At 35.5% G+C, this 24,785-nt stretch overlaps 1 protein-coding gene across 1 annotated transcript in view; it reads left to right on the plus strand.

Annotated features, from left to right (window-relative positions):
* The window catches only part of INTU (inturned planar cell polarity protein), a 49,659-nt gene extending 27,594 nt beyond the window's left edge, over positions 1–22,065 (plus strand). Inside the window, exons 5-16 of the mRNA XM_075709588.1 lie at positions 850–968; positions 3,622–3,711; positions 4,276–4,353; positions 5,171–5,360; positions 10,441–10,494; positions 11,888–11,950; positions 13,000–13,221; positions 13,766–14,188; positions 14,729–14,826; positions 15,554–15,743; positions 19,788–19,942; positions 21,954–22,065. Of these exons, the coding sequence (XP_075565703.1) occupies positions 850–968; positions 3,622–3,711; positions 4,276–4,353; positions 5,171–5,360; positions 10,441–10,494; positions 11,888–11,950; positions 13,000–13,221; positions 13,766–14,188; positions 14,729–14,826; positions 15,554–15,743; positions 19,788–19,942; positions 21,954–22,065 (1,794 nt within the window). The remainder of the gene's footprint in view (positions 1–849; positions 969–3,621; positions 3,712–4,275; positions 4,354–5,170; positions 5,361–10,440; positions 10,495–11,887; positions 11,951–12,999; positions 13,222–13,765; positions 14,189–14,728; positions 14,827–15,553; positions 15,744–19,787; positions 19,943–21,953) is intronic.
* Positions 22,066–24,785: the final 2,720 nt, after the last annotated feature.

Raw genomic sequence — 24,785 nt, forward strand, 5'->3', positions numbered from 1 at the left:
TGTGGAAAGATAACTTACTACACTCTTTACATTGGATGTGCTTAGTATTACATGCATTATTTCTGGCCCATCATGATTTGGCAAAAAGCAATAAAAGTGGGGGAATCATATGTTTGTTTATTACTATACTTTTACGGTTGCTGAAATAATTAATATAACATTTTTGAAAATGCTTACATAAAAAATTTATTTTAAAGAACTGATCAGAAAAAGAAAAATGATTGTCACAAATATTTATCTGTACTGCTCTTCAGTTTCAAGATGACTTCTTTAAGAGTATGCTGACACAGATGGTCAGAGGTTTGGTGATAAAATTGTTAATGGCATATATGTTATTTGAGTATATACCTCAGTTAATTTTGTGCTATACATGTAAAGAAATTAGGTAAGGTTGTATAGAGAGACTGGAGTTTTCATATTCTTATTGTTGGTTTTAAAGAGCTGTATGATGATGATTTAATTCACAATTTAAATATTGAAAGAACCATACAAATAGTAGCAATCTCTTGGAATCAGATTTGTTAACAGCGTACTTTAAGCTGTAAAATGCAGTGGCCATACTGTTTGTCACTTTATGTTTCTCCATATTCTAAGTAAGTCCTACTTTTCAATAAAACAGAAAAGTTAAAACTGTCAGAAACATTCATGTGCATTTTAGAACTTTCCAGTATGCCCATGCAGATCACTGCTTGTTTTGATACCATGTGAAAGTATATGATGAAAGCTTTCATGTTAAAAAAAAAAAAAAATTTATGCCAGAAAAAAAAAATGTTATCTTGTTTTCTGGGGGGGTTGTGATTTTTGGTTTTGGTTTTGCTTTGCTTAACTAACATCTAACTTTCTTCACAGCAAGAAATTCTTTATCAGTACCCCATATCAGAAGCATCCCAAAAACTGAAAAGTGTGAGAGGAATATTTCTCACACTATCTGACATACTGGAAAGTGTTACTGGTACCCAGATTATCAGGTAAAAGTATTTGAAATGTAATGTATTACTGCTTTTATTATTTTATACATATGTGTACAGAAAAACACACACAGGTCATGCATCAAGTTCTAGACAAAACCAGAGTGACTCTCCCTGCTAGGTAGTGATGTTTTAACCAGAACAGCATGCCTGAAGTTGGACTTCTCAGCCTGGATGTGTGTTGGTTTGGGGGAACTTCTTTGTCATGGGTGGCAATGACTAGGATTTTTAGTTCAGTGAAATTGTTTTTACATCCCTTCTTAGATCTCTTAAAACATCCTTATCTAAACTGGGATTCTGTGGCACTGTACTATGGCAGACTGGAAATTCTACAGCAGTTTCAATCAAATCTTAAGAAATTAAAAAAAAATGTAATTCAGTTAAATTCATGATTGCCTGCTACTTTTAAATTCTTTTTACTTCACATCCAACTTGCAACACCTGAAAGATTTTTGTATCCACAGACCGGGACTCTAGTAAGAAGTCTAATAAAAATGACTCCTGAGTTTTTGGAGCAGTGTAGGGTGGTGGAGATATGTCAAGAGATTATTGAATATTTAAAGGCAGATGATTTTCTGATGGAATAATTGGAAGTGAGATAGCAGGTATCACTTTTCAGTTTCACACTTCTCATTGAGAATCAGTATATGAGTTTACATCTCTTGGGGGTCTTGGGCAAGATTCTCTTCTGCACATCAGTGCCTTGTGTGTCAGACACAAGACTTGGATGGGTATAAAAAAGCCAAATGTAAGTGGGATTTCAGGCCCAAGAATACAGAGTGCAAGCAGTAGTGCAGCAGTGAACAGCATTGGCAATAATAAGGAATTCCTCAAAAGGCAAAAAGCCTGATTAATGTATTTAAGTTGCATTTACCACTGATAAATTTTTCCTTAAAAGGAGTTCTTGAAGTGCTTTTGAAAAACTTGTGCTTACCAGAAAATTAATACTGGTTAATTTACTTTTGCTTACATTTGTTTCTTTTAATTTATTTTTTTTTTCTCAGACTTGTTGATATCCTGCTATTTCGAGTAAGAAGTTTTAACACTGTGCTTTAAACATGCTTATAACTTTCTAGTTAATAAGTTACTAAAAGTCATGTTACTGATTTAATGATCAATAGGCATGTGGATTGACTCCTTTAGCAGCAGGTATCAAACACAGGCTTTTGATCTTTTGCATATACCAGTATTTTACTGCAATGCCACATTAATTAGCTCTAAGGTATGTGAACTCCTCTTAAATGCTTATGCATTATTAATGGAAAATCTCCCATACAGAAGCATTTTTGGACATGCCCATATTTTCAAACACATCCAAAAGAAAAATCAGTCCATTATTTGATGATCTATACCTATGGTATCATCAGAAAAACAATACAGAAATCCATGATAATGTAGATTCACCTTTTCCGTTAAGGTTCTCAACCTATTTTTGAGTTCTAAAAATAGAAAAGCACTTCCGCTGGTCTCTGTGGACTCTCTCATCTCTTAAAAAAATATAGATAATCCCCAGCTCTCCTGTGAAGCCTTTTCTGTCAGAAGAGTAAATTATGATTATTGTGTCTGCACAGGTATTGTGTATCTTTTGGAATGGGGATGTTTATTTCTTTGTAGTTAATTGCATTATAAATATATAACTTGTTTTGTTTGGAAAGCACTTTTCATTACATGAAGGATAAAAATTTTATGGTGACCTGTGGAAATAGTAAGGTATTTATTAACTAAGGAAATGACACTATTGTTTTATTCAGTACTATCAATTTTACAGTATGAGTGATTCAGTGAAAGCAAGTTAATCATGGAGCCATATCCTAAAAATTAAATTCTTGACTCTTTCAAGCTTAAACTAAGGTGACCCTTTTTTCACTTTCCAGCAGTGTTATTTTGTTTAAAATTTCTGATGTGATAGTAACAAAGGTGGGGTTTTGCTATAAATTTAGTGTTTGAGACATTTGCAGACCTTGCTTTTAGCAGCAACCAGTACATTTAATCTGATTATCTGGTGCACCATGTATGGTTTACTGCCAATTAGAACATTGTGTCTAATTCTGTTTCATGTTCTAATCCACTCTGTCATTCAAATGAAAGTTCTCTGTGTCTTTCTGGGATTGCTGAGCTTTGTAGAGCAATTTTCTACACAAGGAGATAGCATGAGAGTTCAAACCTATGTTTATCACTCAGATAGTATGTTCAGACACCTCTTGGGCTTGTTTTCAAAACGTGTGGAGTCTTTTTAAATTATTTTGTGAGTGACTACTGTGTTCAGAACCTTCATTAGTACCTCTGGTTACTTCATTGTGATCTGAAACGGCATTCATTTTCTAAGTTGATTGTGTTAAAAGCTAGGCAGGAAGACCTTTAAAGAGCATCTGAGTCATTCAGAAGACAACTGTGGTGCTTCAGCAGCGGTTGTTCATCCTTTATAGTTGTATACTTGAAAACTTTGTTTCTACGGTGTGATCTGTTTGGAATAGAAATCAGAGAGTGTTTGAGTTCTGTGATAATTAATATAATTACCTAGCCCAGTTGCATGGATGTGATTATACATGAGCATAAGACTGCATATAAAATACGTAGAAATTATTCTAGCTTACAGTGGTGATTTTGTAACTTCATAGTGCTAACAGAAGTACTTCTGGTTTAATTTTTCTAGTTCCTCCCTTTTCTTATGTGAAAAACTGGTTCAAGTTGTTTACTGGAAAGAATCTGACAAGTTGCTTGTAATTGGCCTTCCTGAAGAAAAGTGAGTTTCAAATGAAATGCTTAGTGTTCCTTTTAATTTTATTTTGTTTCCTATTGTGTGTCCTCAAATTGTACTCTTCTATCAAAAAAGCAAGAAAGAGAAGGCTTACAGTGTACTCTCTTTACTAAAACTAGTTTCTGTATATGTGATTCTGCTTTTTTGATTGACTTTGTTCGCATCTTTTATATATCCATTGTTACAGTTCCTTTTGCATTTCCTCTAAAGGAAATAAGGTCTCGTAGATCTCAGAAATACGTGTAGGCTAGAAAACGAGCACTTTTCAGAGTTTGGTAAAGTCAAGTCCTCATTAGAGACTACTGAATAACAGCAGTAATATTACATATTTATGTGTTCTAGGAGGACTTCTTTCCCCCCGCCCCAGCTTTACTACTGTCTGTGTCATCATGGGCAAGTCACTCAAAGGAAATCTCTCATACAGTCTGATGAAGGACATTTGTTTGCACTATATCGCAGTTAAGAATAGAGCTCTTCAGAAGATGCTTATGCTTATTCATAATAAAGATGTTGTAAAAATAGCTGTACGTTTGAATTTTTATTTTTTAGTGTGCCACTTCCTCAGCTGAGGAACATGATTGAAGATGTTGTCAGCACCTTGAAATTTATGTACAGTTCTTTAGACAGGTGAGTTCTTTCAAAAGTATTTTCTTTTCAGTCACTAACTTTTCATTAATGCTCACTGAAAATGACAGCTAGTAGCATTCATTTTAATGTTTACGTGGAATTTCTTTGTATGTTCCTTTACACTTGCACAAAACCCAGAATTCTGATGTTCTTGCCTTTTTGTCTCAGTCTTAATGCTAGTAAGACTCTTTTTAAACAGTCTTTGTTACTTCAGAAAGTTTTGTCCTTGATTAGGTTAAATCCATTTACATAATCTAAGTCACTGTGGATGTCAACAGCACTCTGTAAATGTTATCCTTTGTGTGAAAGTACTGTAAAACGTATATATGAATCGGTGTTATATTTTTAATAAATTAAACACTCCAGACTTCTCAACTTTGTTTGGCAGAGTAACTGTCTTTCTCTGCATTTGGAAATCACCCAGAAAATTTTCAGTCTGATTGTAACCTAAATAAAATTGCCAAGGCAGGCTATTCGTATGCGTGCATTCAATTCAGGGTTAAAGTGTGTATGCCGTAGGGAAAGAAAAAGAATATCTTAATTTCAAAAAGGATAAAGCTGATCATTGTCTCATCTTAAGTTGCTTTAAGACATCTACTATAATACTGTACTTTTTAAGTTTTTTCTTTGTTTGTAGGTACTGACTGGATACTAGCCTAGTGGGGTTTTTTATGTTTAAAATGAATGTGTTTTTTTTTTTTTTAAAAAATCCAAATGTAGTATCATGCTGTAAAGAGACTTCTGTAGCACAGAGGGTTATATAAACAAGCTGCAAGTTTCTTGATGTTATTCTAACTTGGAGTTCATGTTTGTTCAGTGCTTTTTGCCAGGTGGAAAATGTTTCTCGCCTGGATCATTTTTTCAACCTGTTCTTCCAGCGTGCGCTTCAGCCTGCAAGACTCAAGTCAAATGCCAGCCCCAGCGCTCAACACTACGATACCTGCAGCGCATTATTCGTAGACAATCTCCCAGGCTTGCGCTGGCTGACGTTACCTCAGGAAATCAAGGTAATGTCATTTTCAGATCTCTCTAGAAAAACTTCTATACCAGAGGCCAGAAAATTGATGCAGGTATCTTCTGCTGTTATTGTGTAATTTACGTAAGTGCTTTGCCTGTCCCAGACCACCCATATTCCTGCAGGATCCTTTGTTTAAGTTTGGAACTACACAATCATTCCCACAGGAAACAGATTGCTATTAGGAGTGTAGTTTGGTGACCTTAGAGTTATCTAGGAAGAGAACATGAAGAAAAAGGAATTAAACTTTATTTAAAATATATATGTACGCACACACACACCTCTAACAACTAGGATGCGGGTTGGGGAAAGCAGTGCCTGATATGTAGCTTTATGTGTGATTTTGACCATTTAAGTATTTTTCCAGGTATAAAATATTGCTCCAGAAGCCCATGCATAACTTGTAATTTAGGAGAGTTATAAAATGGCTGTTGCGGAATCAAAATAAATATCCCTACATCATTTGTCTGACACGATACAGGTGCAGCTTTTCTGCACCATTTCACTGTGTCTGGTTACCTCCCAATTAGAAACCGACGTGTGCTTTAAGCAGTAGCAAGACAAAAAGCTAGATCACAGTAAACAGCATTATAGCTTTCAGTCTTAAACCTCATGTTCATGACTTTAAGAAGGTAAAATAGGGATCATTAGGATAATTATTAGTAAAGTAATATTTTTTTAAATAAATATAATAGATCTCATATATGTGTGATGCATAATCCCTGCCAAGTCTTCTCTGAAATGTTTTTTTTATATACACTATAGAATTGATGTGATTAGACCAAAATACATAAAGGTGCTATTTCTCCAATTTGAAACAATTGTAACAAGTTTTGTACAAGAGAAAACAATCCCAAGGAGATTTCAGGGGTGGAGTTGTTAAGACCAACACATATTTAATTTATTCCGGAATTTATGGTATTATTGGAATTACATATCAATTTGAATTACACAAAATGAAAATTGAATTCAGATTGCATTATGCAAAATAAAGTCTGCAACACAGGGTGCAACTAGAAAAACTTTGTCTTACTGGGTGGCAGAATCTATAACACAGTTATAGCGTAGTTTGGCTCTGCACAGATATGCAAGTCCTAGCTGTGTTATACAGTAGTTGGCAGACAAGCCTATTAACAATGCCTTTTATCAATGCAGTAAGTTCTGTAAAGTGAACATGATACAATCCTCAGAGAATGTACGGGAAAACTTTTATGAAATTACATTTAGGACAAAAGCTGATAATTGTGTCTTATGTACAGAAAGTTCCTCTGAAATGTTTTTTTTCTTGTATGGTTTTTTTTATTGTAGTGTATGAAGATCATCTTTCGATTTCTTTTTTTTTTTTTCTTTTTTTTTAAGCCCCTGTGGATATTTTTTTGTTAATTATGGTGTCAAATGTATTATTTAATAACGCAACTGTCTATGCATTTGTTTAGGAACAAACCAGACGACTTCCCTTACTCCTTCAAATGGGTTGTAGTTTCCAACTTTTTTCTCTGTTTTCATGTTATAGTTTGTTATAAAGTGATTTAGCATCACTGCCTAAGGGCTACGTGTTCCATGTAAAGCATTGCTAGAACATGTTTTGATCTGACAGTAGGTTCAGGTGGAAGTAACTGGGTCTTGCTAGGTGCAGTTTGCTGCTTTATTTTCAATTATACTGGAAGTACAGAAATCAATATGTACTTTCAAGACATGGTGATCGTGAAATGATTGCTTTACGTTTCTCATCAGAAAGACCTTTTGCGACTTGGTGTGGCACAGAGTAGATGAAAGCTCTTTCCCCCCCGCCTTCTCTGTTTTCTTAAATGCAAAGCTCTATTCTTGGTAGCCAGTACAGTCCAATAAAGCAGCCTCAAGACATTGTTTTGTAGAGCACTAAAGAAAAAATTTAAGGAGGTCTGAAGATATTGTAAGTACCCTGGTGCTCTCCTGGCTTTTTTTTTTTTTCCTCTTCCAATTCTGTAATCCCATCAGTATTAATAGTTGTTATTCCCCTGTAGGTTTTATTAATGTTTTTTTATTTTAATCCTATAGAGTCTTTTTTTTTCCCTAATTGGGTTTTTAGCCCGATAGCAAAATAAGGTTAAAAATGAGGCAAAATGAGGCTTCTTCACTTTATTGAATTTGTAGTGACTTGGGGTAGCATCCATCTTGCTTTCTTTTAGAGTGATGATATAAATGACTACAGTTGAGGTGCTAATCCTGAACTCTTCCTATTATTTAATGGGGGAAATCTGGTACTTTAATAGTAATTCAACTGCTCAACTTCACCTGTTTACTTTAGTATTAGATGAATCATGCCTTAGGACTCCTGTGGCTTCATCTGCATTAACTATGAAGAGAACCTGAAGTGAAAGGACTAGCTCAAACAGAGAGTATCTGCACTGTAGGTATTTAAAGAAATGAAGTCTCATTCAAGGGACTAAACATATAACTAAGTAGCTAATTACTATTTAAATTTGCTGGCCTTTAATGAGACAGCCATATTGTAAAATTGGACCTCTTTTTCTATTTAGAGCAATCATTTGACATACAATAAAGAAACTCTAATATCTATGATTCCAGTGGAGAAGGTAATTTTCCATACAGTGCATATTTTTAAATGGCAATTTGGTAATATTTCATATATTGTCCTTCATTCAAGAAGTGTTAGATATCAGGCATTGTAGTAAGGCACAGTCGACCCCTTCAGATTATCAGTCATTTTACTTCAGGGCCTGAAGTGGATGAAAGGAAGATTCACTGCATTTTCATTTTCCATCCTCTTGAACATGAGTGAAACTAGGATTCATTTTTGCCTTTGTGATTTTTAAATAACTTCCTACTTGTGGAGTTGAGAATATTTTCCATATCATGTGAAGCATCGTTTGCATATCATATTTGAGTCAATACGTGCGTGGCAGTTTTTACAAAATTTCACAGGAAAAAAAAAAATCATTAAAATGGAATGATGTTTAAAATATGTTAGTCTTGTCAAGGTAGAGTTTGTTTTTTAATGAGTATTTGCTGTGATTTAATGTAAATGAAACAGCTGGGAAGTTTTAAACTGAGAGTTTTCTTTCATGGATAGACCCAAAGTATTTGTAAACTTGTAGATAACATAGTTAAGGCTAGTTCTAATTATTAGACAATGATTCTAATCTGAGCTGACCATAAACTCCATTATCCAAACTTATTTCATCAGCAGCAACAAAAGAAATGAATATTATACTCACGAAAAGTAAAGAGGCTGTACGATGGAAAATTGAAAGTGCTTCTCAGAGTGGCTCTGCAAAAGGACTGAGTTTGGATGTTTAAAATGACCTTACTTCTGCAGTGGCATATTCTTTAACTTATAGGGTCTTTATTTGAGGATAATATTAACCAGGACTTTTCTGGTTTTCTAATTTTTATGTTTAATAAAACCTCATGTACAATTTTCATGAAAGTCAGTGCTATTCGCTACCAAACAGATTTCTGTTTGCTGCTGTGGCCTTCTCTCCCTTTTCTCAGTAATATGAATTGTCTTCTCCTTTATCTTTAGCGGCAGACCGATAATGATTTAGTTCTTTCCACCTTGCCCTGTAGTATGTCTAGATACGTTTTTGCTAAATGTGCTTGAGGCCACTGTGTTTGCAACGATTTTAGTCTTCTGCTGTTATAATATGTATGTTTGAACACCCTGTTATATATGTTTTAGCTACAGAAGTATATATTTATGGAGTGTCTCAGGAAAGTTTCTTTCATGTCATAACTCCAGAGCTAAATCTACTATCCAGGTGAAAAATGCAGAGGTCCGCACATAGTCCTGTAACGCGCCTGTCCACTCACTTGCAAAATTCATGCTCCGTAACTGAAGAGAATAAAACATTTATGCAACACGTAGTTGTGTGGTCAGTCAGCAACCTCATATATCTTCGAAATGCAACTTAGTGCACCTCTGTTGTCACATGTTTTTCTCCTATCCAGGAAATGATGCTTTTTTTCTTGCACTATTTGGTAATCAATTTTTTTTTTCTCCATGCTTTTTTCTTTCTTTTCTCTCAGGTTTCTGTAGAGAGACTCTATTACACTTTGTTCTCTAGTTTAGCTTGCAGGTTGTTTCTTTCTTGTAAAATCGTAGGTTTTAAAGGGATTTAGAAAACAACATAGTTTATGATACAGGCATCACTTTACAAAATTGTCTGAGATCATCCACATTTTCCAGAAAAATTTTGTTGTTGCAGAAGATGAAATTTCCTGTTAAGTTTTGGTGAAGATCTTTATATTCTGTAAGGAACATAAAACGAAAAAATGTCAGTTCTTTGTTGGGCACAAAGCCACTTAAATTTTAACTGGGGAAGAGCTGAGAGACTGGTTAGTTGTCGACTGCCAAGAGCTTCTCTGACATTTCTCTGTTTGAAAAACTGGCTGTATTTCAATTAGAGGCAGCCTGTTAATACAGCCCAAGAAGTTTGTAATGATGGGCTTTAGGTTCTTTTCATTAAGTAGCACATTTATGTCATGAACTTCAGTGCCTAGTACCATGTCCTTTAAAGGAAAGTATTTTTAGTAAAACTTATATTAACCAACAGCTCTTGTAGTTAGAGACATAAGCAAGCTTAAAGCGGTTTGAGTAGAACAAAGATAATGTGTGAGAAAGTTTTGGCAGTTTCCATAGAGACAAAAACTAAATCCATTCTGAAAAAGATTTTTCTAATAACTCAGCTGGATACAATAGCTTGCCAGATTTCAGAGTTGTCTCTAGCCTTCAAGGGGTAGACCTCATGTTTTAAAGCATGCTGAGAGTAAGAGTGACATCTCCTTTATACTGAACAGTGGGTTCAGCAGGCACACAAGCAGAGAAATTTTACAGTTGCAAAGAAGAGGGACATACACGGCAATTAGGAGGGATTTTTCTTTAATCTGATGAATTGAGGTGTTTGTGATATTTGATATGACTACTGAAAAGTATGTGCAAATTTTTGTCCATTCGCTATGTACTTGTGAATCCTCATCTTCTGAGACTAGCAAGAGAGAGCGATCTGTGCTATTATTGTAAGTTAATGTGTTGGAAATCTCTCCTAAAATGTACCATTTAAATATTTCAGATGGAAATCGACACAGCACTGAGTGATCTGGAAGCAGCTGACTTTGCAGAGCTGGTAAACATTTTATTTTTGTTGTTTGCATTGCAAAGTATCTCTTTGCCTTGGTGTCATATTCAGTAGTTTAAAAAAGCATTAATTCCACACTCATGCACTTTTTTAATCAAGTGGGAGTCCTAGCAAAGGTATACTGTATTATTGTTTTAAGATAGCTCAGTTTTACCCGTTCTGTTTATCCTGAATTTCTCGTCACAGTTAACATTCTATAACTGTATTATAATCCTATAGGATTAGTCACTGAAAGCCCATGATTTACTCTAATTAAAGTCCATGGAATGTCTACAAGGACACTCTAATTTCAACATAGCTGATTGTTGTTGCATTTCTTTTTTCGTATAGCTAACTGTCTCCTTCCCAAGCAATTGTGAATAAACCTGAAAACTTCCATGGAGTACTGAGAACTTAATTTTCCCGTTTACAGAAAGCAATTACAAGTTATGCATATTTTTAATACTGTTAAAGGAGAAGATAGTAATTTACTGAAGTATCACTTGCTGTGCATGCTCATTACTGCGCTGTACAGAACAGTGAGGTGTAAACCTACTGAAATTTCAGTTTTACATTCTAATGGCAAAGCTTTCTTAAACTCGTGTTCCAGAACATTTATTTTAAAATTATTTTCTTTATAGGTATATTATAATTGAGCATAAAGATAACTTGTTTGATCACATATTTACCATAACAATTTGGGGCATACATGTTCTTAATTACAAAATATACTTAACGATTCTTAACACCTAAAATACAAGGTAGGCAGACATATAGTCCATCTTGCAAATGAATTAAAAAAAAAGAAAAATCACTGTACTAAACCACCTGGATGATTACTTGCAGGAAGCAATGTTTATAAATTGTAGTTTATTGCACAGAAATTGATTGCACCACTTCATTTAAAATACACTATATCCAGCTAAAAATGGTGTTACTAATCTGAGGGCACTGGGCATCTAAATTAAAAGGTCAATGAATAGGTGTATTTTGGGTAACATGTCAAATACTGGAAAAAAATGCTTTGACTTGGAAGTTTTACTCTAGGAGGGCCTCTGGTGTCAATAGTTATGCCTTAGCTACTTTGCTGTTAAGAACTCTGAGAATTAGCATATTCTAACAAACATAGTTTATGGACAGATAAGAACTAAATAGGAAATCTGTTATTTTGAGCTGAAAATTGTTAAGAGAAAATTGCAGTGACATGAAAATCAATAATGGAGGCTAAAAACTTGGTATTTCACTTAACTGTTCAGTATTAACTGCCATACTGATGAGAAGTGGTCAAAAATGAAAGTATCAAGATACTGATTAAAATTGACTGGAATTGGTTTGTTTGCATTTCATCAGTAAAATAAAAATTCTGATCTAAAAATCATACCATACTTTTTTTTCCCCACAGTCTGAAGATTATTACGACATGAGAAGATTATATATGATAATGGGCTCTTGTCTCTTCTACAAGGTAGTATTAGTGACTAAGGCCTAAAGATTAGGAAAATGCATCTGGAAATCTAACCCAGTCATGGAGTAACTCTTTTCTGAACCTCACAAATATGAAAAAAATGTACGATTGCTTTAAACATGTATTTCTAGTAACAGACCTAAAACTCAAACACCATAACAGAAAAAATCGATGTCAGGAAGTGATATGTACTATACGATCAGTAAGAACAAAATACTTGCTTGAAACTGTCTTATGGGAATTTTGCTGTGTACGATCCATGGATTGAAGAGAGACAGTAATAAGAGTCAATTCAAGAATTCAAATTCTAATAGGAATTTTTTTGTTCACTGACATTTTTTAATAAGGAGACTAGGTGATCTGTTTTTAATCTGTCTTTAATTTAAAGACTTGAGAAATTGGATTGACAGCTTTTTCATTTTTGCCTCCTTTGAAAATTTATTTATCTTTATTAAATATAGACAGTGTATTCAACAGTATAAAGAAAGAGGAAGGTAACAGCCTTTGCTTTAAGGAAACTTACATTTTAAGGATTTTGTCATGCGATTGTTCTTTATGCTGGTAGTGTTAAGAGACTAAACTGTTAGCACAAATGGAACCACAAAGTATCTACCATGACAGTGCTTCAACTGTAATGCCTTAAGTGCTAGGAACACTGTTGTACTATGCATCTTCTTTGGAAATTTGATTAATTCCAGTGAAAGCTCAGTATTTTTGGTAAGCAGGAAATGAGAATTAAAGCACCTTATCTCTGTAGCGGTTTTGCAAGCTGTTCAAGCCATGCATTTCCCAGCTTGCCTTTGACAACTTGCATATATGCTGATGTTTTATTTGTTCATGTTTCAATATTTTGATTCTTCAGATGTGGTGCAAAAGCTCAGTGTTATCTGTTGTACAACTGTATACCAAAAAGAAAGTCTCTGGCCAGAAAGCTTACAATCTCAATGCGTGTGGAGCATGGATATCTCTAGATGAAAAGTACTCTTAAGTGATAAGTGGTGGTGTTGTATTTCTTACTGAATACACTTCCTTTTCTGTGTTTAATTAAGGGTTACTTGATTGGTAATCACTTGCCAAAGGAAGATCTTATTGATATAGGCTTATATTGTCGGCACTATTGTCTGTTACCCTTGGCAGCAGAACAGAAGATTGGTCAGTTAGTGATATGGCGGGAAGTATTTCCACATCATCATATCCAGCCATGCGAAGTTTCAGATTTTACAGGATACAGGGAACCTGAAGCAAGATACTTTTTACTGATAGTTGGCTTGGTAAGTTAACATTTCCAGTATGCCCTTTCTCTGATGCTCTGTTTTGCTGTTGTGTGTTGTCTATTGTTAAGATCAAAACTTTCCATGTGTGTTATTTAGTAATTTTACAAAATACTCATATTATAGCTGTTTCGTGGGATAGAAGTTCTCAGAGAGCAGCATTATTTATACATTTGTAAGCTTGCAAGTTTAAGTATAAATTTGTGTTATTTTTATGTCTCTTCAGTTGAAGATGTTTTTACTTTCACGATCTCATGTTTTCACACAACTCATTTCAGAAATAGGGGGTCTTTTAAAATGTGGACGTTTTTAAAGCAAACAACTAATGAGTATGTAAATGATAGCTTGATTAACTTAAATAACATGATAACAGATCTCCTTGGACATAATTTGATTAGAAAAAAAAAACCAAAACAACTCCTCTGGAGATGAGGAAAGAGTGTTGAATACAGTGCTGTATTTTGCCCAAGTATCAGATGAGATATAATACAGCACATACTGTATATTAAACCAAAGGCTAATGTTGCTACCTCCATCTTTACAGAGACACTTTATGCTGTGTGTCCTGCTAGAGGCAGGAGGCTGTGCATCAAAAGCTATTGGGAATCCAGGACCAGACTGTATATATGTAGATCAGGTCAAAGCCACTATACTTCAACTGGAAGGAATAGATGCCAGCATAGAGGAAAGGCTAGATTCTCCTTCCGTTCCACCTTTATCTTGTGCTGACTGGTTCCTTCCTGCAACACGTGACAAACTGGAGAGCTTGACCACCTCACCCATCCTAAGTAAGCTACAAAATACTTCAAAATCGGTAACCACTCCAGCAAGCAAAAGGACCCTGTTTGGTGACTCTTCCTTAATGACACGTAAGCCAAGCCCTACGAGAGACAATGGAGGACCTGACCAGGGTAACGAAGGTCCTGCGGAAGATGAAAGCAGTAATCCAGAGTCTGTAGCGGATCAGGTCTGAGAACAAAGACAAAGAGAATTGATAAGGTTCTGGTGGGCTTGGGGGAGGTGGCAATTCTTTTAAAAACTCACTCAAGTAACTTTTTTTTTAGAAAAAGCATACTATAAAAGAATAAATCTAAGAGCCCCTGAATTCAGTAGAAAATACTTACGTTGCCCTGGGAAGCTTTGGGTCAGCCTCAGAGCCATCACACTTTTTTATTTTATCATTGCCTGTAAATATCTGTTTTTTTCACATGACTAAAGTGGGCACAGCTGCATTGGAATCAGCAGAAATAATTGGAGAATATCCCCAAAATAATAATGATGTAAACATAAGTTATCAGAACAAATTGCTGTACAGTTGTACAACTGCTTTAACCCATTTTAGTCTAAAATAGGCTATAACATACATCTGTCTAAGTTGATGCAACTGTTTGGGCCTTTTAAAAAAATGCTACATTATTTTCTTCTAATTGGGTGATTTGTTGGTTTGATTCTGTTCTTTCGATAGCTATGTTTTCTCTATTAGTTCATCTATCTGCTTGTTTTTCAGGCCACTAGAAAAAAACATACCCTACCAAATCCATTTCATTTAGGAAACCTCAAAAAGAACCTTTCAGAGAAAGATACAGAACTTCTTAATGCTATCAAGTAAGAAATTATTTTTTAAGTATTTCATTTTTAAGGCCATACTTGGATCACTTTTTGAATATGCAGAGATCACAGGAGTTCCTGCATAATTTTATTCTAACCAAAACTTGACTATGCAAGGATTCTCAAAAGTGAAGCTCTTAAATGGAGAGCTTAATTAGAAAAGACATATTCAGAATATGTCAGTAGAATGTATGCACATCTCCCGCATATACGTGACCTTGGAAGTTCAAGTAAGAATTTTTGGGCCACACATGTACCTTGTGCCTCCCTGTTATCTCTAGGTAGGTGTACGAAGGACAAAGAAGCCATGATCTTCCCAGTTCTCACTCACTGCTTGTGGCAGCACAGTCTGCTCTGGTGTTTTGTTTGAGCTGTAAAGAAAGCTTGTCTTCCCCCACCACCCAAAGGTTTAATTTCTCCTTTCCTTTTTCTTTTTTTGGTGAGAGTTTGTGAGAACACAAGTGCAATACCTAACTAGTACCATAGTTTTTTGGTTGTTTTTTTTGTTTCTGTCATTTTAAAATTGAGTATGAACAGTCCAAATTATCAGGATTTCCTTGGTGTAAAAGTAGGCACCTTTTGAATGTCCGTATCCATTTTTGTATTCTGTAATTACCAGAAAAACAATTCTGTCTTAAGGAACAAAAGTAGATGTTGTTTAACTGAAATTTCTTTCAAAATTATTTTAATACCAAATGATTTCTCCTATTTTCTTTTTTTTAAGGTTGACATCTGGTCATGAGAATACCCTCTTCCACTATCTATCTTTGGAAACGATGCAAGGAATCTTTATTACTCCAACTCACAAAGAAGTAGCACGGCTTGGTGGCTCCATCCACCCTCAGTTAATTGAGAATTTCTATCGTTGCTGTCTTTCAATTCGTTCAGTTTTTCAACAGTCCATGAGGAAAGAAGTATGGAAGCTTTATTTCCTGGTTTTCTGCTCACATTCTCAACTCAGTATTTCAAGATTGTTTTCACTTCATTATTTAAATAGTTCTCTAGCAGGCGTATTTGCACGTGTGTGGTTGTTTTTAAAGATCCCATTATTTTTACTGTTATGGGCAGGTTTTCTCTGACCATCCAACCAAGTATGCATGCAATTATAGCTCACTTTCCTACCAAAAATGTCCTCAAAATAAATGCTCCATGTCTCCAGTCTAGTATTTTCTTACTCTCCTTCATATTAGGACTCTTGTTGGTAACTTAGCAAAAAGTTACATGCACTGGGTTCAAGAACTGTAAGTAGCAAAAGATGGGGGGGTTTAGCCATTTTAATGCTGGGAGGGGATTTCAGATTGGCAGCAAAAGGAAATTTAGGCCCTCTTTTTTCACCGAAAATGTTTCACGTGAGCAGTGACAGTGCGGTTTCCCCTCACTGTGCTGTCAGTGTGTAACAGTGCCCTGAGGAGGGCCTCTGATGGTGAGAGGGTCGTTCATTCTTAAGTGTCTTTGGTCTCTGTGTTACTCAAGACTGCGTAAACATTTGCCATCCACTAATGTCTGTAATCGTTTCTTCACATGGATATCGGTCTAAAAGATTGGCTATAATGATCGATTCCTTTTAATTATACTGCTAGGTCTCCTGGATTTTAGATTAGAGATGGGATGCCAGAATAGGTAAGGCTTTTTCCCTTTACAAATGTACCAATCCAAGCCTTGCTCTAGACTTGGGTTGAAGCCCGATTCCAGCTGCCAGAGCTTTATGTGGGTACTTGGTATTTAGATTAGACTTAAAAATGAACAGATTGGATGTCAGCAACTGTACTGCCTTGTGTTTGATTAAAAATTTGTTTAGTCCATCTGGAGTAAGATGGTAATAGTAATGTAGAAATCTAAACAATAGTTTTAAGAATCAGTTTATGAGATACTCCATTCAGATCAGACATTTTGTGTTCAATGCACACTTTATTTTGCTAAAAGTCTGGTTTGCTAATTGCACAGTTGATTTTTATTAGCATGAACCAAATTAGGATAGCATACCATCTCTGCTAATTTTGTGACCTGGTTGGTCCTTTAATTAACTATAAACCTAAGTGGAATACTGTCTACCAGTTGCATTTTTTAGATCCTAAAGTGACAATCCAAGTGAATTAAATGAGAAATGGGAAAGAACAGTACAAACTGAATGAATGCAGTTTGCAAATAGCAGTATAATTTTTCTTAATGTTTTCTTGAAGTTACCAAAAAAGTCACTTCTGGTTAGACCAATGTGCCTTGTAAATCATCTAGGAATTTTTAAGTATCAGAAAAATAGGTTAATTTGGTGGATTGTTCTGTCAACTTCAGATGACACTGGGGTTTGGCCGAGTAGGACTTTGGCAATGAGTCATGTATTTTGGGCACTTCTGTTGGGAGATGTAGAAACCCAAAAGCAAGCAGAGAGAATACACAAATGTTTCTTATCATCAAATTGCCTTTGGTTACAACTGTTAAATAGACAGTTTATAGTTCAAACAAAAAAAAAACCTGAATAAAGAAACCATTCAACCATTAGGTGTAGCTCATAAAAAGTAGAAAACTCATGCTTGAAAGTCAGAAGTTCTGTTTTGGCCACAGCTACCTCAGCACATGCTTTTCTGGCTTCTTCAGACATGAGTACAGTAGGCACCAGCTGGGTTCATTCTGCTCTGAAAATCAGAAATAATTGATGAACATGTGCTGCAGAACAAAGTTTCTCTTTTAGATAAATTTGCAGTAGGTTTTGCATGTTGGCTCCCACAATTAATGCTGAAATTGGTAGGCTGCATTATAGCATGAGGAAAATGTAAAAGAATGAATAACGGTTTTCCTTGTTCATAGTGCACAACAAAGTAGTCAAATATAGACATGTACTATTATTCTGCTTATTCTTTCACATTAGCTAAATACTGTTATAGTTTAGGATTCAGAGAATTGCACCGATAATGCAAAATTATTGTAAACTGATCAATAATTAGCTCAGTTGGTTAGAGCATGGTCCTAATAACGCCAAGTTCACAGGTTCAATCCCTGCTTACTGCAGGGGGGTTGGGCTCGATGATCTCTCAAGGTCCCTTCCAACCCAAAGCATTCTATGATTCTATGATAATTAATTTTGCCTCACTTTTTGGGAACTAAAAATTCACAATTTAACTTCTAAGTGTATACAGAAATTTTGTATAGATTTTAAATTGAGCAAAAATAAGCTCTGTAGTCTTAAACCCTAATATGTATGTCACTGTATGTAATAAGCAGCCCTGGCCTCATTTTCTTCATCATCACCTTAGAATTTTCTTACTCTTAAATAAAATCGGAAAGAAAGACGTTTTAATGCATATGAAAGTACAGACCCCCATAGTTCTATCAAATATACCCTCTCAATACATAATTTTTCTTGAGCATTTTCAGTATGAATAGCATAATGGAAGATGTGCTAAAATATAAACAAATGTCAACTTGGAAACTGCATGATAAGGACCCCATTTTTTTTGCTGGGGAAGATGATTGGACTGAGTACTAACATATTCCTTAAGGCTTTTTCAGGAGCAGTATTAGCAAGAATGAGGTCTGAAACAATTTTACGTACTAAGGAAAGATACAGGAAGGGTTAAGCTGTCTATTGTGAAATTTCTTCCACTCTATGAACTAATAGTAATTTATAATACACTTCATTAATTTAATCCAAAGCATATTTAGGGAATTTAAAAGACATTTTCTCGGGCAAATACTAGCCATTTTGTTTCTCAGATGCTAAGGTGCATTTCACTTTTTCTTCTACCATTTTTGAGAAATTAAGATAGTTGTGATGTTTTGACCATCTTGTCTTTTCTAGATCTTCAGCCCCCACATCTCCAGTATTGTAGGCAGACTGAAAGATGTGGTTTCTGCTTCTGCATATGGCAGACAGAAGTTCTTGAGTTTTTTTCAAGAAAACCTTTTCTTTCACCTTTTAAGCAACTGATTGGAACAGAAGTTTCAGTGGCAGATTCAGAGATGCCCTGGCTTAGCAACTCTCTTAAGACAGATTTGTTTCAAAGGGATTTCCACTCCTGTTTCTATAATCTTATCTCACTTCTCATGCTTGAAAAAGGACGGGGGAAAAAAAAATTAAAGCTTGGTTTTTTCATTATTACGTAGACATTTACAAAAGAGTAAGAAACTTCCTTTGACTTCAGTGGGAGAAGAGTTAAACTAGTAACAAACCCTTTCAAAATTCCTCCTGTGTTTATCTCCATGCCCATTCTGGTCTTTTTCCCCTCGCATTTCTGATGAAAGATCCCATGGCTTTATTGGACTCAGGACTGCTGAGCACCAAGACAGAGCAAAGAAAGAAAAGTAGGTTTTGTGCATGCAGTTTGATCCACACTAAACAGGTACCAGGAGTTCAGTTAGAAACAACTGGAACTTTTGCAAGGTTTATTCAAAAGCCTCTGTACAAAACGTAGCCCTAAAAACTCAATGAAACACAAAAATGTCTTTATTTTCTATACATCTTATGCACTCTTACTGAGTAAGAGCAAGAAAATGCTCTGAGCTAAGTGCTTGAACTGTTTATTTACAAAAAGAAATTCCTGCCTGGCCAAGTTTATTCAATAGGCTTTTACGATTGCAATTCTTAATTAGGGAAGCACACAGAGAAAGAAAGATGAGAGTTTTAGCTGTTGTAACACACTTTTTTAAAGAAGGTGTATTATCTTAGATGTCTTATTGGAGAAATAGTGTTCAGCTAGAAGGAAAAAAAAAAAAAAAACCCCAAACAAAAAAGGGAGCATGTGTCTACCTCCAAGTTGTTCAACAATGGAAAAGCCTGTTCATGCCAAAGTAACAAAACAGTGGAGAAAAGAATCATGTGAGCAAGTTGCTTTTATCTTCTAAGTTTGGCTTTTTGACAGCAATATCATCATCAGAGACTCCTGAAGACATCACATACTTACATTTGTTCTTGTTTATGTAAAAATACTTCCTTCTATACTAACATGTCACCAACTGTTTTACAGAAAAAGAAAAAAGCAGGCAGTGGGATTTCAGAATTTAGTGCGGCAGCTGAAGACCTAGATCTGGTAAGAGAACATGGAGTTTTGTTTGAGTGCTCTCCTGATAACTGGACTGATCAGAAGAAACCACCGCCAACACTGAACTACTGGGTTGTGGGGTGAGTTTGAAGACAAATGAATGTATTTCTCCCAGGTTTTCAATTTTGAATATGCCGCTGTACTGTTTAAGAATAAATTCAGCTGTAGCACATCACAGAAATACTTGAGCTGACTGACTGAGGTAGCTTTGATTTGGGATCTGGGAAGCTGCATTGGTGCGATGTTCCACCTGCTGTGAAACCCAGGTGTGTTAATTCTGGTGAGCGCTGTGCCAGCATGTTAATGCCACAGAGCTGGCACCTGTTGCAGTGCTGCACAGACAGGCTAAAGCACCGTAATCATATTCTTAGTAGCCTGCACTTTCTTTGTGCTCCTTGCATTCCTCCTGACCTCTCTGTTCCCTGCTTTGCAAGTAAATCCCACCTGTCTTGCCTCCATGCATAATGCTGATTCAGTGATACAGAGAAGTAAGGTGAACAGTTGTAGGGGTTGGTTGGTTGGGTTTTTTTTTCATTGGGAAGATCAAATCAACCTACCAGTCTATTTGAGATATTTTGGAAAGGGAGTTTTCTTTCCTCCGTTTGCTTTCAGAGTTCTGCCATTATCGTTGTAAATGGGTTGTGATTTGTGTTGTTAATTTTAAGTGATTTTCTTAATGATGCATGTTGTTATTGCTACATAGCCAAGCCTTATTTGCATGACAGAACAGCATACTGCCCTAGGTATTAAATATTAAGAATAATACAGTTTTTGAAGTACTTAAAATTAGGTGTAATGAGAAAGTAGTATGTATCATTTCTTCACAATAAGATCACGTATCAGATCTTGTAATTGCTTAAGTCCAGGCCAGTAAGCCCTATTCTGTAGCCACTACTTCTCATGTTACTTTTTCTTCCACCTACTATATTTTGTGCTGTCTACATTTTAGCTGCAGTAAGGAGTCATATTAGGAGTAGTCACTCAACAGGATGTTTCCTTCTTTTCTACATTCATCTTCTGTATTTGGTATTCCTACTAGATAAATAGAAAGACAAATGCAAATGCCCAGTTAAATGGAAGCTATGCTTTCACCATATGAAAAACAAATGCAGTATAGGCAGGGGATGAAAGGAAGATAAATTATTATGTTTGATTAATTCATTAAGTTATCATTATCGACTAGTTCAACTATTGCGCAAATAGGAAAGTCAGAAAATGGCAAAATACATTTCTGAATATGGCATAAGAGCTCTTTTCTGATACAATGAGAGGAAACGTCATCCACAGGTAATTATATTGACAGGGAATAGCAATGTAGAAATTCTCTAATGGAGCTTTTGTTCAACCTGTTTGCCTTCAAGTCAGATGTTTAAAGAGAAAAAAGAAAAACAGTTGTTTCCCACCACAGATGTACGTAACTGCAGTTTGTGTGCTATCCTTGGGTTTGGAAAAATTAAAATCTTTAATTTAAGCATTTAAAAATGTTTACGCGGCTGTTGATATCTTTTAAAAAAATATTTTTTCAGTCTCTGCATTATCAAACAATGTGTTAAATCAGTGGCAGTCCATTAGTATTTGCAGTGCTATATGCTATGCTATAATGCTACACAGAGTTATGCACAGGTCTTAAGAGCTTTCCTATTTTAGCTCTTTCCCTAAAAGAGCTTATTAGATTGATATGCGGTAAGGTACCCACCCAGATGTATTAAGTTTAAAAAATAGTAAATATATGAATACTGGGGCTTGCTCGCAAGTACCTTGATGGCAGCTTGTAGCCTGGAAACTTGGATTACTGCAAACACACCACTACCATACAAATAGATCCTGAAAACCTGAAGAATTTTTTCCATACACAGTCTTGAGAATACTGAGCAGAGGATAACTTGATTTAAAAATCTAATGTATTGAAAGAAATAAGATAATGCAGGAGAGCTACAGAAATTTCCTAGCTGTCTTACACAGGAGCTGTTTTTAACATCTTACTGAAACCTCAGAGTACAACCAGAATATATCAAACAGTTGAGGAGAAGCAGCTAACACCTATGATAATTCTCTTTTTTTTTTTTCTTTTTTCTTTCTTTCTTTTTCCAGGAGACTCATTCTACATCCAAAACCTCAGGAGTGTTACGTCTGTTTTCATGACTCAGTCACGGAAGCTGCTGTTGAACTGGCCTTTAAACTGTCCTTCGGCTTAGCTACATAGATGAGCTTCCTGAACATTCAGCCATCCTGCGGGGTGTTGTCATCTCTTTAAAGTACTTCAATATAAAGAGAAATTAACTGAATTGTGGTGCCCACCCATGGCGTATCTTTGAAATGCTTTTAAAAAAAATAAATCTACCTTGTGGTAATGACACAGGTAAAACTTCAGTGATGATTCTAATGGTCCCATCAATCGAATACTTAAAAAGATTTCGGAGAACCAAAGTTCTTATTTTTATATACTGTTGAATTATTTATCCTGATCATAACTTATATGAAAACATCACATCATTTGTACATTCACTGCTGTCCAGTGTATAATAAGCAATGTAAAATGATGAGCTGATATCCTCAAAGTACTCTCTGAATATCTGGCAATTGGTGATGGAGGAGAAAAACAAAGTTTCCAATTAATGAAAAATTTGCGCCTCTAAGGGCATGAAAAATACTGAAAGTTTTCAGTAACTTTGTGTTAATCAAAACAGAAAGAAATCTTTTAGCCAATTCATGGTACTTAGCCACATAAAACTAATGGCTTATCATTTTTGCCAGTATGGTCTCCTGCACACTCAAGCACTGTAGTGTGGTTGATGTTTTACTTGACTTCATGACTTTTAACTTTATATAATACTTATATTTGTTAAAACACTATTTTGAAGGCACAAAAAAAGATGGGGGGGAGGGGGATGATGGTTTTAAGACCTATGCATGGATGCGGCTAATTTTATATTATATTCATAATTTCATAATAAAAAAATGTATATTTGGCAAAGACCAGTAAAGCGTTACTCTATTTTTTTTACTTAACGTATTTTCTCTTTTGTTTGTTTAAACAATATTTGTTTAGCTAGGTCTTCTACAATTTACAGCTGGGTATATTAAAAAAAGTTAGGTTACATCTGTATAAGGCCAGAGAAGGCAAGATGTTTGCAGAATCAGAATTCTACAAAATTCAGCTTCCCTACGAATTGTTAAAATGTTTGTAATCTACAGACCAGCTGTTCCTTTAAAGCTTTTTTTACTAAAGTGTGGTATAAAATGTAAGATTTTTTGGGCGTCTTTTTACCCACAGCCAGCACATTTAGATCTGGTCATCTGCATAGCATTTCATCATGTTCCATGTCAACAGTGCTTTTTTTTTTTTTTTTTCTTTCTGCTGTTTCTACTTGCTTTTCGTGAGTGCTTTTCATAAAATGCATGACTAAAGTTGCATTTTAAACAATGGGATCAAAAAGTTTTTAAGTGTTCAGGGAAATAAATTCAGTTCTATACGCTCTCATGATCAAAGCTTTAGATCTTATTTTCACTAGTAAATTACACTGTTTAGAGTCATTCTAAAATAGTCTAAAAAGGACAACCAAATGCTTATAACTGCCCACTCTCACAGAGTGATTCACAGCTTGTCTTGAATCACTTAACAGCTGCTTTAATTCCAAGCAGTAGAAGTCTTAGGCCTGAAGTTTAAGTATATGATTGCAGGTTTTGTTAATCATCCGTCTCTAGAATTTATGGTTCCTAGAAGATGAGAGACAGTATTTCAGTTTGAGACAGACAAAACTTGAGTTGTAACAACAGTGCTTTGGATTTGTTCCTTATCTGTAAATCCAGTGATGGGAGACTTACTCTGAAAAATAAAAATACGTAATAAAATGAATGACATCGGAACAGCACCTTTTAAAAGGCTAAAGTATGTGGGGTTTGAATATTAGATTTTGTTGTAATGGAAGAAGGAAGATAGAAAAGCAAGCAGTCTTTGCTGCACTGCTTTTAGGTTTAACAGCTTTTATAGAACCTGTAGGTGTCTTTGTGCACGGAAGTGTGTATCTGTATGGAAAAGGGTAATTTTGCTGACGTTTGTCTCTTGTTTCAATCTTTTAAAGGCTGGGCTGTATGGTTTGAATGCTAAAAAAAGAAGATATTTGAATGCTTTAAAAAGACGACAGCTACCTTTTATCTAGATCCTTGTGTTTAGTCAGACCTAGGTTACTCAGCTGCCAGTGGGTTAAACTCTGTTGACTCAGCTGGGCCAAACGCACAGTGCGTAAGAAATTGTGTGAATTTGTAGATGTGTGCGGAGAGAAGAGGAACTGAAGGAAGGTGGGACCCCTTCGGTACCAATCAGCTATTTAGACTGGCTTGCTCCTCCACAAGAAACTGTACCTTAAACAGAATTAAGGGCATCCGAGTATGGTACACCTTTTGCACTCCAAGTGGTGTAGTTCAGCAACAAAAAATTGCAAAATTTGCATTAATTGTGTTGATACTACACTTAAGGAGATTTCTGTTGGTTACTTTGTTAGTCAATGTCCTGGTTTCGGCTGGGATAGAGTTAATTTTCTGCCTAGTAGCAGGCATAGTGCTGTGGTTTGGATTTAGTAGGAGAAGAATGTTGATAACACACTGATGTTTTAGTTGTTGCTGAGTACTGCTTATGCTACTCAAGGGCTTTTCAGCTTCCCATGCTCTGCCAGGTGCACAAGAAACTGGGAGGGGGCCCAGCCAGGACAGTTGATCCAAACTGCCCAAAGGGCTATTCCATACCATATGGCGTCATGCTCAGTATAGAAACTGGGGGGGGGTGGCCGGGGAGCAGCGATCGCTGCTTGGGAACTGGCTGGGTATGGGTTGGCGGGTGGTGAGCAATTGCATTGTGCATCACTTGCTTTGTATATAATTATTGTTATCATTATTATATTGTTATTATTATCATTACTGGTTTAC

Source organism: Pelecanus crispus, chromosome 4 (assembly GCF_030463565.1).
Source record: "Pelecanus crispus isolate bPelCri1 chromosome 4, bPelCri1.pri, whole genome shotgun sequence".
Classification (NCBI taxonomy): domain Eukaryota; kingdom Metazoa; phylum Chordata; class Aves; order Pelecaniformes; family Pelecanidae; genus Pelecanus; species Pelecanus crispus.